The sequence below is a fragment of the Lucilia cuprina genome, chromosome 3 (genome assembly GCF_022045245.1).
Source record: "Lucilia cuprina isolate Lc7/37 chromosome 3, ASM2204524v1, whole genome shotgun sequence".
In the NCBI taxonomy this organism is placed as follows: Eukaryota; Metazoa; Arthropoda; class Insecta; order Diptera; family Calliphoridae; genus Lucilia; species Lucilia cuprina.
This window is the reverse complement of record NC_060951.1, coordinates 13,484,460-13,501,083: the sequence shown is the minus strand read 5'-3', so window position 1 is coordinate 13,501,083 and position 16,624 is coordinate 13,484,460. Positions and strand designations below refer to the sequence as shown.

At 29.2% G+C, this 16,624-nt stretch overlaps 1 protein-coding gene across 3 annotated transcripts in view; it reads right to left on the bottom strand.

Annotated features, from left to right (window-relative positions):
- LOC111690788 (asparagine synthetase domain-containing protein CG17486) overlaps positions 1-16,624 on the bottom strand; it is a 38,988-nt gene that overhangs the window by 7,314 nt on the left and 15,050 nt on the right. The window contains exons 1-2 of one of the 3 annotated variants that reach the window (XM_046946877.1): positions 6,280-6,468; positions 719-1,121 (exon numbers count right to left, since the gene is read on the bottom strand). In XM_046946877.1, coding sequence (XP_046802833.1) covers positions 719-1,121; positions 6,280-6,321 — 445 coding nt within the window. In that variant the 5' untranslated portion in view covers positions 6,322-6,468. Of the gene's footprint in view, positions 1-718; positions 1,122-1,830; positions 1,855-6,279; positions 6,469-16,624 lie in introns of those variants that run through there. The other 2 variants (XM_046946878.1, XM_023453351.2) reach the window with 2 other exon arrangements.

Sequence of the window (16,624 nt, the reverse complement as noted above, 5' to 3'; positions counted from 1 at the left end):
TTAACTAACATTCTCATACAACTATTATCATATTGATCTCTTTTATTATATTTTTATTAATAATCTAATATTGTAACATATAATAATGCTTTTAACAAATTTTTATTGCCCGACAAAATTATATAATATTTGACCTTTTGTATACATTTGTACATAACTAAGTTCTTATCTTCTGAAAAGATTTAAAATGCAAAAAAGTAAAATTAATCTCACTATAGCTACTTGAGATGATATGTATGTTTATATTATATTCAAAAATATGTTGAACATAGAATTTTTAGTAAATTATTAGAATGTACGTAATACTGTAATCAGTAAAATACACATTTACAGTAATTTGTGAAAAGTTGCATTTTGTGCAGTATACAGTAAATTTATTGCAATTTTTTGTAGTAATCAGTAAAATTTACTGAATACTGAATTTTTTTAGTAATCAGTTAAACTTTACTGAATACTGAAAATGTTTCCAGTAAACAGTAAAAACTATTTTTACTGGTACTGCAAAGTGCCCATCTATTTTATTAACTGAAACTATTCAATTTTTTTTAATATATTAAAGAAAAAAGATAAAAGCTGTCATGGGCAATATCATACAATTAATGAACTCTTAATATTGCGAATGAAAATAGTTTTGAAAAAAATTATGCTCGATTTATAATATTTTCTACAAAATTTATTTTTTTATGTTTATGAAATCATTAATATACATATAACTTACAAGATGTGCTGAGCAAACGAAAATGTTCATAATTTTTTTCAATAAGAAGAGAATTGCGTCCAAGGGAATCTCGTGCAAAGTAAATTATTTTATTTGCTTTATCATAAAATATAATACTGTATGGTCCTTCAATAGTTTTAAAATAACTAATAAGTTCACATTCATCTTTAGCATTCGACAGTTTTCCAAAAATCCATTGTGAATCAGACATATTTCGTAATTCACTATTATTTATATTAAATATATCCCCGTTAAAAAGAAGAAGATGAGAATCTGATTCTAATGGTTGTACGCAAATTTCAGTCCCTTGATGCCACAAAACAAATCCTCCAAATAATGCACTACCACATTCTTTAAATCGTGTTGCATTTGGACCCCGATTTTCAAGTATTTTCATTAGATTCTGAAAATAAATAATAGTATTTAATAACTGTTAGATATTAATAAAATTAATTAGAATTAATGTTTTTACTTCTTCTATAATATTAAACTTAATTCGATTGAAAAATTGGTACAGTTTATCGCCAGTAGGTACCTATATTTATTAACCCCCTTATTTTGTAAAACAATTCACCTTGCGTCGAAAATATGTTCATTTTTGTTGAAAGGACAAACTCATTTTACTACACTTTCCATATAAAAACAGATTTTAATAACCATTGTTAACTTAATAATCGTTTATGCATAAGGCGGTAAATTTCAAAAAAACTGACTTAGGCATTATTAGAACTAAAAATTACTTCTATGGTGGCAATTCCTCTATACTCCTTTTTGCCTTCCTCTTTTGAATGCAGCCATGTACTTTAGAAGTATTTGCATGCTCCTTTTTTGTCACAAAAGTGATAATAACCAAACAATTTTAAAAATATATTTAAATTATCTTTACTATACAAAATTTTAAACTGAAAAGTGTGCTAAATTAGAAATATCAATTATACTAAATTATTTTATATAAGATTACATCTGTGAAACTAGGAAACAAATTTAAAAGAAATTTCGTATTGAAGGAAGAGGACAAATTACTTAATTGTTCTAAAATTCGTAAATTTCCAAAAATTTAAATAAAATATGTATGTATATGACCGCGAAAAAACTAAAGTTTTTCAAATTACATATTTCTTATTTTATCACCAGTCAAAAATTAAAAAATAGATAGAGTTAATTGGAAATTAAACTCAAGTTGTTTCGCAATAATTATAAAAACGGAAAAAATTTTGCAATAAAAACAACATCTCTTGTATAGTGTTAAATTTTTCTATTAAATATAAGAATACTTTTATTAACCCTCCGTCGTCATGCGCATGTATCTGGCCAGACATTTTACGAATTTAACTGTGATTTGAATATACTTATTTCTAATTTGGTTAGGGGTTTGAGTCTCTAGGTACCCTCTACAAATATTGTTAGATATCGTAATATTGTTACTAAAATGGCATATTTTATTATATAAATGTACTGAAATACATAGTGTATCTCGGCAGATACATACGCTACGTACGTGACTATCGGAACATGTGCATGACGGAGGGTTAAGAGAGCCCACAAAAAATGACATATAAACCTATACAAAGAAGTAACAAAAGGGCTGTCAGAATTATAAAACAAAGAAAACTCATTTTGAAAAGAAGAAAGAATCAAAGAAAAATATAAAACAAATAATGAAGATACAAAATAAGAATAAAGACAAGAATAATTAACTTAATGAATAAGAAAATAAACGTAAAAAGATTAATTGTTAAGCAAACAACATTTTATTATTGAAAACAAATATAGGAGAATTAATCCTATGGGCTCCAATACAACATCTAGTAACACCAATAACAACAAATAACAACAAATACTCATTCAGCTATAGTGAAACGAGAGAGCAGTTAAACGTTATCAGAGATTTGAAGGGATCCGAGTTTTTATTTATTATCTACTTGATAATACCCCTATCGAAATTAAATACAGAATCAAAAAAAATATTTATTTAGTTACTAAATTATAAAATTTTTCTTAAATGTTTATTATAATTTCTCTTGGTGACAATATATTTCATTTAAATTCTAAAATAATACATTAATGACATATTTACTTCTTACTTGCAAAAATTTAATATATACCTTTAGTCTTAAAGAATAATTCTTATTCTAATGCCTTGGGATATACAATATTTGTTTTACTCTCTAGTAAAAATAAAAACCACACTTAACGATTTTGAATATTCTAACCAGAATAGTTTTCCAGATTAACAATATGTTACATATGAGAGATGCCAATCTATCTATCTATCTATCTATCTATCTATCTATCTATCTATCTATCTATCTATCTATCTATCTATCTATCTATCTATCTATCTATCTATCTATCTATCTATCTATCTATCTATGAAAAATTTTAATTATCTAACAGTTTTCAAGATATACGAAATTTTGTATTTAATTCATATATGTGGTTCCAAGCCCCCCACTGAAATCCCGCCCGTTATTTTCTAAATGTTCACATGAGTGTCAAAGTTATTCATATAAAATTGAGGATTCTAGCTCTAATAGTTTCCTAGATAACTATTTTTTCTATTTAATTTATGTGGGGGATTCAAGCTCCCCAGATTAAAGTCCGCCCTTTATTATCGCTATTCTCTAAATGTTCAGATGAATGTAAAAATTCTTCAAGTGAAATTTAAGTATTCTATCTCTAACAGTTTCGCAGATATACGAATTTTTCTAGACTCAAACTGTTGCATTATCTCAAGATAAACGAATTTTTGTATTTAATTCATATGGAAGGTGCCGCTCTCCCCATGGGTAGTCCTCCAATTTATTACCCAAAATGTTTACATGGATGTTGAAGTTATTCGTGCAAAAATTTAAGATTCTAACTGTAATAGTTTCCAAGATAAACGAATTTTAGTATTTAATTTTTATGGGAGGTACCACGCCCCCTAACGCGTGGTGTTATATTATCTCAAATATATATATATAACTGAAAGTGTGTTTGTTTGTATGTTTATATGTTTTGTATGTTTATATGTTGCAAGCATTGCAACAAAATATGCGGATTTTTTTTTTTGGGTGAGGTATGCGATGGATCTAAGCTTGATGTGGTGACTCCTGAGGCCTCAATCCATCGCCAAAATACCGTCAGAAACCCCACTCCCGAAGAGATCTTGGAGATCCTGAAGTGCTGTAACCCTTAGCTTCCAAAAATGTAAGGATTTCAGAGGCTAAAGGCCCTTCAGGACATGTAATCGTAGTCCTCAATAAGGAATCCTTGAAATTTCTGCGAGAAACAAAAGCGAAGGTCTATTATGGCTTCGGAGCGATCCTCCTCCATGTTTATCGTAGCGATCTCTCTCCAAAGGTGGAAGTTAGAAACACCACCCCTGATCTCTCCGAGAGAGATGATGCTTAGTCAATCTCCGAATTGATGAGCATACTCTCTACTCGAAAGAACGAGAAAAGCAGCATTAGCTGCATAACTCCTCCGAGTGGCGCAGAGAGGGTAGCTCCAAGAACCATGGATCCTTAAGGATTCCAAAGCCAAAAGCTCTCTTCACATCTTCATTTTATCTGATTTCAGGGATGAAGATACGGTCGCAGTCGCACTAGAACATGGCGGCACAACTACAAGGCTGGTCTCTAGCTACATGGCCCACGATCACGGGTATTGTCCTTCCAATAACAATGTCCGTATATTGGTAGATAAGACGAATATGCGCCATATCTCTGTCATCATTCATATGTGCTGACTCTAATTCGCACTATTTTGAATTTCATTATTAGTAGAAATTTGGAAGTAGTAAATAGGAGTTCAGAACCCAATTTTATTGTATCTAACAGAAGAGAGATACTAGAGCACCGCGAATGTATCACGCATTGGACCGTATCAAATGACTGTTCTTTTTCAGATCATTGATTATAGATTGGTAATATAAAAGGAAATATGAATAGTATTCTAAATAGAAGGAAGACGAACTGGGCAGTTCAACATTCTCTCATCTCTTACTTCACTCCCTACTCTAGAAACTACTGTGGACATTAGCGCAGCAGTTCACACTCTAACGGATGCTTTCCGTATTGAAATATTGAAATAGCAAATGATAGGAAAGTATGTCATAAACTGTTCAATGAGGCAAAAAGGACCAATAACTGGATATCCTTTAAGACATCGGTGAATCGTTTTAAAAATTTGACTAGAAATGTGAAGAGGAAGGCGTGGAAGGACTTCTGCACGAATGTTGAAAGCTCTTCCGAGACCAATCGACTTCGCAAAATTCTGTTTACAACACATGTTGTTTCGAGCAATATCCAAAAGTCCTGCAGAGAATACCTCTTAATGAGGAGACGGCAGCCCCCGTTCCTATAGCGACTGATACTAGCTTTATAGTCATTAATAAATAGTGAATGCAATGGGCGCCTTACAGTTTCGACTCATACAAATCTACGTGTCCTGATGGTATTACACCTGCGGACTTTCAAAAGAACGAAGATCTTGTCACTCCATGGCCGCTATTGATCTACAAATCATACCTTAGGATCACAACATGCCTATACTAAAGGCAAGTCTGTGGAAAAGGCTCTACAATCGTTAGTAAGACATGTAGAATGTTCACTAGCTCACAAAATGTACTGTCTTGTTCCCTTCCTGCACATTGAAGGTGCATTTAACAATGTCGAACTCTATTCACCTCCTCATAAATTAAATTATCATTTCATATAAAAACTTGATTGTATTTTTTGCATTTTAACATATACCCAGTTGCCAATATTGCCGATATTGTCATCGAAGATACCGTTTAAGACATTTTTAAATTAGTCTTCAATCGCTGAAGTTAGTAAGAATTTTTTGTTAAAGACAAAGACCTGAAGTTAGCCATCTTTTAAATCATATTAAAGACAAGTTGAGCTAAAAGTAAGACAAAAAGTAAGGTAATGTCTTCAAAAATGTCTTTTATCAAACAGATATGAGGGCAAGATAAGGGACTTTTTCCTAAATGTTGTCATATACATATTTAACTCTGTTGAACGATTCATAAACGTTGTCGCCAAAAATTGTAAAAGCAGATAAGGCCAACGACAATGTCGAAATATATAATTCAATTATTGACAACACTTTGAGCGATACAGTCTTTAATATTGTACTCTAGTTGATTTTAAAATAGGTATAATTTTTAAAATTTTGAAAAAATTTAGCCGTTTATTTAAAAATATTTAGATAGATAATATTTAGATAACTGGAATGAACCGAGCATAACACATAACCATAAACAAGAATCTCCTAACATTATCAACATTTTCTGGACGTGAAAGGTTTGACATAGCTTTGGTTTTTTAAGGACATTTAGAAATCGCATTATGACTAATGACATAGCCCAAGTATTGGATTTGCTCTTTTATATATATTCGCATTTATCTCAATGATATTTCTGAAGTCTTTCGAAACAATTTATAAGCCTTTGTTCGCATACGGATTTGGTTGAACCAAAATAGGAAATTGTTCCTTCAAGGCCTTCTAAAATTTGATCCAATATATGATGTAATTCGCTTGGAGCGATAATCGGTTCATTTGATACGTACCTCTGTGAGTTGATGTCGTTTGAATCTGCTTGCTATCATCATCCAAAGCTACATTTAAATATGCTTTAAAAAGGTCAAGCTAGCAAAAATATTTGGAATTTTTTAAAGTGTTGAATATTTCATCAATTCTTTTAAAAGGGTAATGAGCTGTTTCCAATTCAGGATTGACACATAATTTTTAATCGACACATAGTCGTATGGTGCCGTTAGGCTTTGGTATAGCAACCAACGGTGATCCCAGTTGCTGGTGGTGACTTTAGTTCGATTCCATCTCTTTCTCGTGAATTGAGATCCACGTAATGTAAAATGAACATGTAATTATAATGAACACAAAAAATCTGGAATACATCCTACATTCTGTTAATAAAATTTCAGAATATTTTTGAGTTATTTTTGATATTGATTTTACTGCTGCATTGTCTGAATTTTTATTTACCTTTTTCACGATCTACTGCAATTAAATCAATCTTTTGGTGACGTATCTACAATCGTCCAAGAAGAGGTAAATGTTGACATTCAACAACAAACATTTGTTCTTTTGATTGTTCAAATGTTTTGTTTTTTCCCCTCAATAAAAACATCCGTGAAAAATCAAACATAAAAATAATTGTTTGATTTTTGTTTTAACTTCGATTTTCTGCACACTTGTCTAGGAAACTTTTTTTGTGAAACTTTTGATTTTGCGTGAGAGAGAAAACTTGGAAACTTGTTTTGTCTTATTATTCTTCTCATTGGAACAAGAAATCAGTGCAATGAATACGTTGTTCCAGGAACAAAAGTTTTTATGTGTGGACACAGTTATCGGTATTTTGACTTATTTCGTATGATATTTTAATGTTATTGGTATTTGGACTCATTTCGGTATCGGTATTTTAGCGGTAACGTATTGCTGAAAAGGCATTTTAGCGGTAATGAGCTTAGCGATAAAGTTTGCCAACCTTGATTATATATAAACAATTTTTAGTTCAAAACTTTGAACAATTTGCATCTTCTCTTTGGGTCAACGATAGTTTAAACTCTGAAAGTCATAGGGCCTTATGCAAAAACGATTATTAAAGTTAACAGTGGTTTACTGCACACTTTTTCCATATAAAAACAGGTTTTAACAACCATTGTTAACTTAATAATCGTTTTTGCATAAGGCGGATAATCATTATCCAGTTTTTGCAACGTTTTGATTTTTTACCATTAAAAATATCCAAATCAAATGCCTTAATAATATCAATAGAAATTTCGACATTCATGAATCCATCAATTTTAGGCCATCCATCAATTCTATCTATGCTAGTGAAAGTTCTCTTTTTTACAATATGCTTTCTATTAGAATTCTCTAAAAGGCTTTAAGAACTGGTCGATTTGATAAATGTAATATGGACCGATGAGCCAAAAATTAATATTTTTGAATTTTAATGCACCATTAAAAGACTGCAATATAATGACAGTTATGAAATCTGGAGATGGAAATCTTTTATTTTAGGGATATTTCTCATCAGATGGCATACGGAAAATGTATAAAATTTTATGTAACATGATTGCCGAGATGTCTACTGATATTATGAAGCCATTTTATCGGGATATGTAACACCCATGTAAAAACACAACATACCTCTAAAAGAACTGCCATGAAGTATGGATAGGGTTGCCAGCCTGGCTGGACTTCGCTGGATTGTCCAGCTTTTTTGATGCTTTTTCAATTTCTAGCTCAAATTTAATTTGTCCAGCTAAATATAAATTTTTTAGTACACTGCAATAACTTGGCAATAATTGTTATACAACTACCCAGGAAAAACTTACGTTGAAAAGTAATGAGTTAAAAAGCTAAAAAATCCGCTTTTCACTACTTCGAACTTATAAATTATGATTTCCCTTTTCTATCATCAAACTAGATTGAATTATTATTTTGTATTGCTTTGTTTTTAGTATTTAATTTTAATTCTTACATACATATGCATACGCAAATATGTATGTGAGAGATCGAACCGAAAAAATTTAAACTTATACCCATTTACACATGAACGAAATCTACTAGATTTCATTTAAAATCTCTTTATAAATCTATACCGTTTATACTTACTTTTTTGACATTTAGGAAGATTTCAATTTTGTTAATATTTCTTAAAAATGTGTTTAATTGAAAAATTAGAAGAAGAAATGGGATATTTTTTAAAATTTTGTTTTTAATAAAAAAATTTATATTTAAATATAACATTACCTATTATTTTAAATAAACTTTTCATTCACGTTTTTTTCTTGTGCAGCGTCGTATTTTCAGTATTATTTAGAAAAAAAACAGAGTAAAATTACTAAAAACAACTAGATTTTGAGTCGAATTTAATGAAATCTAGTTATGAAGTAAATTTTGTTTTATATGGAAAAATAATACATATGAGCACAATAAAATAATTTTTAGAATTGGATATAATTTTTTTTCCTCTGACAAGAACTGTATAAGTAATTAAATTGGATAACAATTACACCTGATAAATATGAAAACGTTAATTATTTTTAATAATGTGCGCAAAAGTTAAAGCGGTTTAAAATAATAAAATTTAAAAAATCGTTAAAAGTCTGAGTTAAGGTATTTTCAAATAAAATAATAACCTATTAGTAAACATTAATAAGGACTATCAGCCCATGTTAATATAGTTATCGCAAATTTCATATTTCAGAAAATACACTAATATTAAAAAAAATATTTTAATTTTATTTTGCAATTACTTTCCAAAATAAAAATTTTGCAAATAAAAAAATTCCAAAAATATTGTCCTAAAATTAGGTAAGTTAATATCTCAGTCAGTTTGAAAAATTTGATGTAGCTTTTTCGTATTTTTTATTTCGAATCAAAGTAAAATATTAATATTTTTTATTTTGCAAATTTTGTGAATTTCTTTTTGAGGTTATGAAATTGGTCGTAAAATTGTTGGTTCTTAAAATACTTTAATGCACACCAGATTTTGAATAATACGAAAAGAATGATTTTATTTGACACTAATATTTCGATGCTATAGGTGTCTGAAAGCAAAATGTTTTTTTCAGATAAACGCTTCTCAGAACGCTATAAAAGAGAAATTTTATTTTTCTTTCCCAATAATTATTTAATTCATGAATATAATCTAATGCATAAAATTTACAAAATTTTTGTTAAAAATCTTTAAAAAAAATAAATCTCTATTATGCAAAATTTTTATAAATGCTTACTAAAAAATTTGTAAATGCAAACTACAAATTTTTTAGTAAGCATATATCTCGAAGGTGTTAATTAGAATGAGATAGAATATACGAAGTAATTGTAAATAGCCACATTTTCAAAAAAATACGCCTATTCTTTGTATATATTTGCAGCAAAAAGCACTAATGAAATTATTATATGGATTTTTTAATGTTCAAAGTCTTGTGACTTTCAACATAATTTGCAAATATAATAATTTACTAAAATGTAATATAATTTTGTTTCATCTTTACCTTTAATATGTATATATTTAATTAAAAATATAGTTAAAAAGCTCAAATTTTTAGTTTTTATATACATATATTTTAATTTTTAAAATAAATATGTGCAAAACATGGCAAAAAATATTTACCACTTGTACAAGTGCGAAATGTAGAAGTTTATGTCTGCCGATCCTGGATCTAAACAAAACCAAAATTAACAAAATTTGTCAGTATTTTCTTATGTGTTTGTTTTGTTGTCCAGCTTTTTAAAATTTAATGTCCAGCTTTTTGCGAATAGGAATCTTACAACGCTAAGTATGAATGTTCATCACACATGAAGCATTTTAGAGTTGAAATATCTTTATAACTATTTCTGGCTTTTTACGAACTCGTCTTAAATTTGATAACTATTCTGATACAAAAACATATTATATAAAGAATTCTTGGTTAAAAACAATTACTATTTAGCCCCATGAATAAAATTTCATACAATTATCCATATTCATATGGAACTTCAAAAAACATGTGTTAAAAACAAATATACGGGTTTTACTGTACATGCAAAGTTAAAAAAGTAGTTTGTGGCGTTGATAATTTATAGAAAAAGTATTATAAAAAAACAAATCCATCACACTTTTAATTAGAATCTAAGCAAATATTTAATAAAATATGGCGTTTTTCTTTTAATTTTAATTTTTTTGCAATTCTTCTTCACATACAATTTCTTTAATGTTTACATTTTTTCTATTTTTTAAACGAGCGATGAAAACAATCATACAGATCACACACTCATTGATTTTTAAATTCATTTTATTTTATTTATTTTTTTTTTTTTTTTTGCTTCAAAATTTCACTTATTGATGGAATTCAATAAATTGTAAAAAAATGTAAACAAAACCATACGGTTCGAATTTACTTTTTTGACAGCTGTCAATTGTTTCTTATCTGTTTATCTGTGGTTGCATTAGAAAATATTAATTTATAATAAAATGTTACTTTAGTACATACACCGGCGTATAGAGATGCAGATGAAAAATCTCCTCTACACAAAAACTACTGGCATTTTTTCAATGAAATTGCAATAAAAAAAATATTTGTCTTTTTTCAGTTTTGAAGATTAAATTGCATTACTGTAAAATGAGGGTATTTATAAACAAAATGTAATCAATGAACATAAGAATGATAATTTCTTCACATAAAGATAAGATTTAAAATTAAAATGTACAAAAAAGTAGTAAACTATATGAACTTATTTACTTTCATTGTTATACTTATTATTCGTTCTATACCTACATTAAAGTATACCAATCGGCTTAGAATCATTTTCTGCGTCGATTAAGCTATGTCCGTCCGTCCGTCCATCTGGCTGGCTGGCCGTCCATGTAAACCTTGTCCGCAAGGTACAGGCGCAATTTTCCAGATAATTGGATGAAATTTGACACACACGCTTTTCTTGGCGGACGAAGCCTATTGAAAATGGTTAATATCGGTCCATTATTTCGACTAGCCTCCATATAACCGTACCCCCCAAATAGGGACTTTGGGCTTATAATTAATTTAAATGATCTATTATGTCAACAAAAGTCGAGAAAACTTAGTTTTATAGAACTTTAAATGACACTACCGATTTTTGTAATGATCGGGCTTCATTTGACCCTAGCCCCCATACAAACTCCCCTTCAGAAAATGACTTAAAGGTCAAAATTCACTTACAAACACTAATGACACTTTTAAATTCTACATAAATAATATTGAAGTAGACTTAAATCCCCCTACCAACATTTATAAGGATAGGGCCATATTTTGCCCTACTCCCCTTTGAGCCCTCTTGTAAAAAATCTCTTTTTTGCAAAAAAAAAATAATATATTCCGAAATAAAGTTAAAAAACAAATCAAATGCTTCATTTTTTTAAATAATCCCCATTTTTAACATACATCATATGGTCGGCTACGTCCGACTTTACATTCATACATGTTTAAATTATGCTCTTTTTATTGCAAGTTAATTTTGTCTTTTCAAGTTGTGTTTGATCCTTTTTTTAATTTTCTTTTGAAGTTTCCTTAAGAAACTTTTGTTCAGAAACTACGTTTAAATTGCATTGATTTGTTGTACGAATGAGAAGAATAACGAAACAAGTTTCCAAGTACGGGAAACTCCGTACCGCTAGAGAGATGAATGCTATTCTTTCTCTCTCACGCAAAATCAAAAGTTTCCCAAAAAAAAGTTTCCTAATGTGGACCGGCAGTTTGCAATTTCTTTAACAAAGCGTCGTCAGCCTGCTTTGACCTGGTTCACACTAGGAAACTTTTTTTTTGGAAAACTTTTGATTTTTGTGAGAGAAAGAGAAAGAAATATCAACAATCTCTTTCTCTCACATACAAATTGAATGATGTCAAGATCGTCTGTGATCGTGTTGTATACATGTAATTTGCCGAAATTCTTCGAACAATACTAATGCCGACGTCTGCTTTAGTACGTTTAAATATTTTACCATCATTTACATATTACATTTTACAAATATGAAAAAGTATATATTTACACATTCATTACATAATTGAAACAATAAATTCAGAATTATCAAAATGGCAACTCCTACACACATAATAAAAATGGCATCGATTTGTTGTTGCATATTTAGTTATAAATGCATATTTTACTTTAAATTGCATATATTTTTCATTTCTCTGAGGATTTGGATTTTTTCAAATAAATTCAAAAAATCTTCTTAACAACAAAATACAACGTTTCATCTTAAAAATAATGAAATTTAATTTTACATGCATACATTTATTTTTTGTTGTTAATTGTTTGTGCTGATAATTTAGACGTCCAAAAATATCGGTCCTTTACCCATCTTAAAGTATCGGTTCAGTCTGAGTCTGTCCATCCGTGTATCCATATAAACAAATAATTTGACGAAATGTTTGCCACCATACAAAATATTCCTTAGAAAATGGCTTTAATGTCAATAATTCACCTATAAACATTAAGTATAATCTAGAAGCTTTCTTTTAAAATATTTTAATTTTTTTATTTGTTTAATAATGTTTTTTTATTTTTTCTTTATGATTTTTATATTAAAAGTAGGGTACAGTTGCGATCGAATTCAATTCGCTTGCGAGCGAGTTTAATTCGAGCGATTTTAATAATTCATTTTCCGGCGAATAAATCTATTCGATCCGCGAGTTTAATTTTTAAACTCGCGATAAGAGTTGAAAATTTCAAGAGCGTAAAATAGAACTCGCTCGCGATTCGAGTCAAAACGAGTTAATCGCGACTTTTATAATTTTGTAAATGGAATAAATTAAAATTTATAATTATAAATTTATACATATGTACGTACATTATTTTCTGCAAAGTAGTAGACACTTCGTACATACATACATACATACATACATACATACATACATACATACATACATGTAAATATCGCTTACGAAGCGAATACAAAACACATAAAACTCTGATTAAAATTGTGCTCGCGTATTCAAAAATAAAACTCGAGATTTTGAATTTTAAAACGAGCGATATACATAAAATAGCGATCGCGAGCGATATTTTTACCTACCCTGATTAAAAGCGATGTATGGAAATGTATGGAAAATGTACGTAATAAACGAAAAATAGGCTATTATTATCTTTATGAATACGGGGGAAAATATTTATAATTAAAAAAATGTATTACCTACATTTGTCAGATTTTTTTTTATGTTTTTGTATTTCATATGCGTTGTTATGTAAAACAGAAAAATAACGAAATACAGAACACTAAATAAAATACAGAACAATTTCACGTTTTATCAAAAAATCATTTGTATAGAACAGGACTCTAAAATACAGTACTGTAAATTGTAAATCATCATCATATATATAAATACGCAAAGCCAAAACGATTGGGAACATTTTCCGGCTCTATTACTTGACCGATTTTCTTGATTCTTTTTTTGTTTAATACAGATTGGCGAGCTTCACTGCAGAATCTATATACGATTAAAATCGGTTCAGTGTTTTCGAAAATATAAGCGATTAAAGTTTCTACCAATACACAATTACACAAACATGTGCTTGAATTAAAAAATAGAAAACAAAATAAGAATACAAAACAACAACACTGCATTTTAGAAAAAAGAGAAGAGAGTGTGAAAACATGTTACTTCTCTGTTGATGTTTTCTTTTTTTATTTGGGAGTGATATTTTTGTTGTTGTTTTTAATAAGATTTTTAATATTTTGAAAATAAGATTTTATTGTTTTCGCTAAATTGTGAATGTAATAATGATGATTATAATGTGTGATACAAAATTATGTTGGTGTTTGACCTGGGAAAACATTAGTGGGACAATAATTCTACATAAATGTTAGTTTTTAGGGATTTTAATGATGGATATATTTACCGACAACCAGAAGGCAATTAGGGCGATATCAGGTGATAGAATTAAATCTAAGACCGTATTGGATTGTAAGAAAGCCTTAACTGAATACTCTCCCAGAGGTAAGGTTTACATCATATGGGTACCAGGCCACTCGGGAGTAGTCGGCAACGAAAGGGCGAATGTAATAGCTTTAAAGGGAAGAGAGCTCGATGTGGTTAACCTGACAAACGTAAAACCATTCGACGCAACAAAAGCTGAATTAAACATATGGATGAGGGAATCCCATAAGGCCTCTTGGAATAATGAAACGGTGGGTAGAACCACAAAGATTCTATGGGGTGACCCTGATGAGAGCAAGACGAGAAATCTCCTCAAAATGAGCAAGTCTGAGGTTAGAATGATGGTACATATTCTGAGTGGACACACAGGATTACGTGCACATCTATACAAAATTGTACGTGCGGATTTAGACGAATGTAGAGCATGTGGAGAAGACAGTGAAACTTTGGAGCACTTTCTTTTCCACTGTCATACTCCTATCAACCTAACCCTAACCTAACCTAATGATGGACAAAAACAAAGCCTGTTAAAACATAAGTAGGAAAGTCAGTATATCGCTAATATGCATGTTTAGCACTGTGCGGATTTGAAGGGAAGACGCTTTTTGTTATTCTAACCAATTAGGAAAAAGGCGGTTTAAGAAATATTAGTGTTAATTGAAAACTGTAATTTGTATGGTTATATGTACATATGTTTTATAAAAATAGAAAAAAAGATGAAACTGGTCAAATACAAATCATGTTTTCTGGGTTAATAGCTGCCTATTTGGTTTAGTATTTAATCTTAAAGCTCTCTGCTTAAAGGCCTATAGTAGTACAACTTCATGAAATATCTACTATTAAATTCGATTAAAATACATTAAAATTATTATCTTTGTTATATGGGAGATTTTATACAACATAAACCTGAAGGATGGACTTTTTATACTAAAGACAGCAAAATTAAACGTATTTATTTCTTATAAGATAATATATACCTGTTCCAAAATATCATTCAAATCTAAAGTTTTATTAATTTAATAAAAAATATTTATTAAATTAAAAAACACAATTATTTAAAACATACGATTTTAAAAATTAAAAGCGGTTTTATACCAAAAAAGACGTTTTACTTCATTTAAAAACAGACATAATTCCACTCTCGATCGGGATGGAATCCTGTTATAGTTCTTATAGCAATAATAGCAAAATTTAATGACTTCAGATGTAATGAATTTGGAATCAAATAAAAAAGATGAATAACCTATGGTAAAATCATTATTCCTTTAGGCTACAAAGGATTAGTGCTGAAAAGAGAGATTGTTGACGACAAACTGTTCATGAAGGGGCGTTTAAAAAAAAACTTGGATGAGAATGAGCAAAAATCAAATAATGAAGAACTCAAACAGTATTTAAGAAAATAGTTTACTAATTTTACTGTCAGGAATGAAAATATCATTTTGTAAGTTTTGAATAGATTTTAATAAACATTTTTGTAGAGGATAATGAAACTTAGATTTCATACTTCTTTCAGGATTAAACTAAAATGTATCACATTTTCTTAAAGAATAGGTTGACCAAACAAGTTATACTCATTGATAATAGCAATTGAAGTATTTTTTGACAGACATTTCAACTATGAAAATATGGTTTTTGTAGCATATGTATGTAATCTTTTCTTCAATGGTTCCGGTCGAATTTCGGCCGCGGGGCGAACTCTAGTATATATAAATACGCAAAGCCAAAACGATTGGGAACATTTTCCGGCTCTATTACTTGACCGATATTCTTTTTTGGTTTAGTATTTACTCTTAAAGCTCTTTCCTTAAAGGCCTATAGTAGTACAAATTTATAGAATATCTACTGTTAAATTTGATTAACATATACCTATTAATATTTACTTTTTTAGAAGTCTGTCGAGTGTTATAATGGAGATTTTATACAATATAAACCTGAAGGGTTGACTTTTTATACTAAAGGCAGCAAAATAAAACGTATTTATTTCTTATAAAGATAATATATACGTGTTCCAAAATATCATTCCGATCTAAAGTTTTATTAATTTAGTAAAAATATTCATTAAAATTAAAAAAACGCAATTATTGAAAACATCAAACTTTAAAAATTAACAGTGGTCTTATTTCAAAAAATTATTTTTAATTCATTTAAACGGACATAATTCCACTTTCGATCGGGAAGGAATTATGTTATTGTTCTTATAGCAATAATTGCAAAATTTAATGACTTCGGAAGTAATGAATGTGGAATCAAATAAAAAAGATGAATAAAGGTACGTTCACACCTATCAAATATTTGACGTTTTTTATAAAATATTTGTTTGCTGTAATGTGAACACAAAATATTTTTGAAGAGCATGCAAAATATCAGCTGTTTTTCGTGAAACACTTTTATTTTTCAACCTGCAAATATTTTCTTAGTGTGAACAAAATGTGAACACCAAACAGAAACATTTTTGTTAAACGTTAAAGAAACTATATAATAA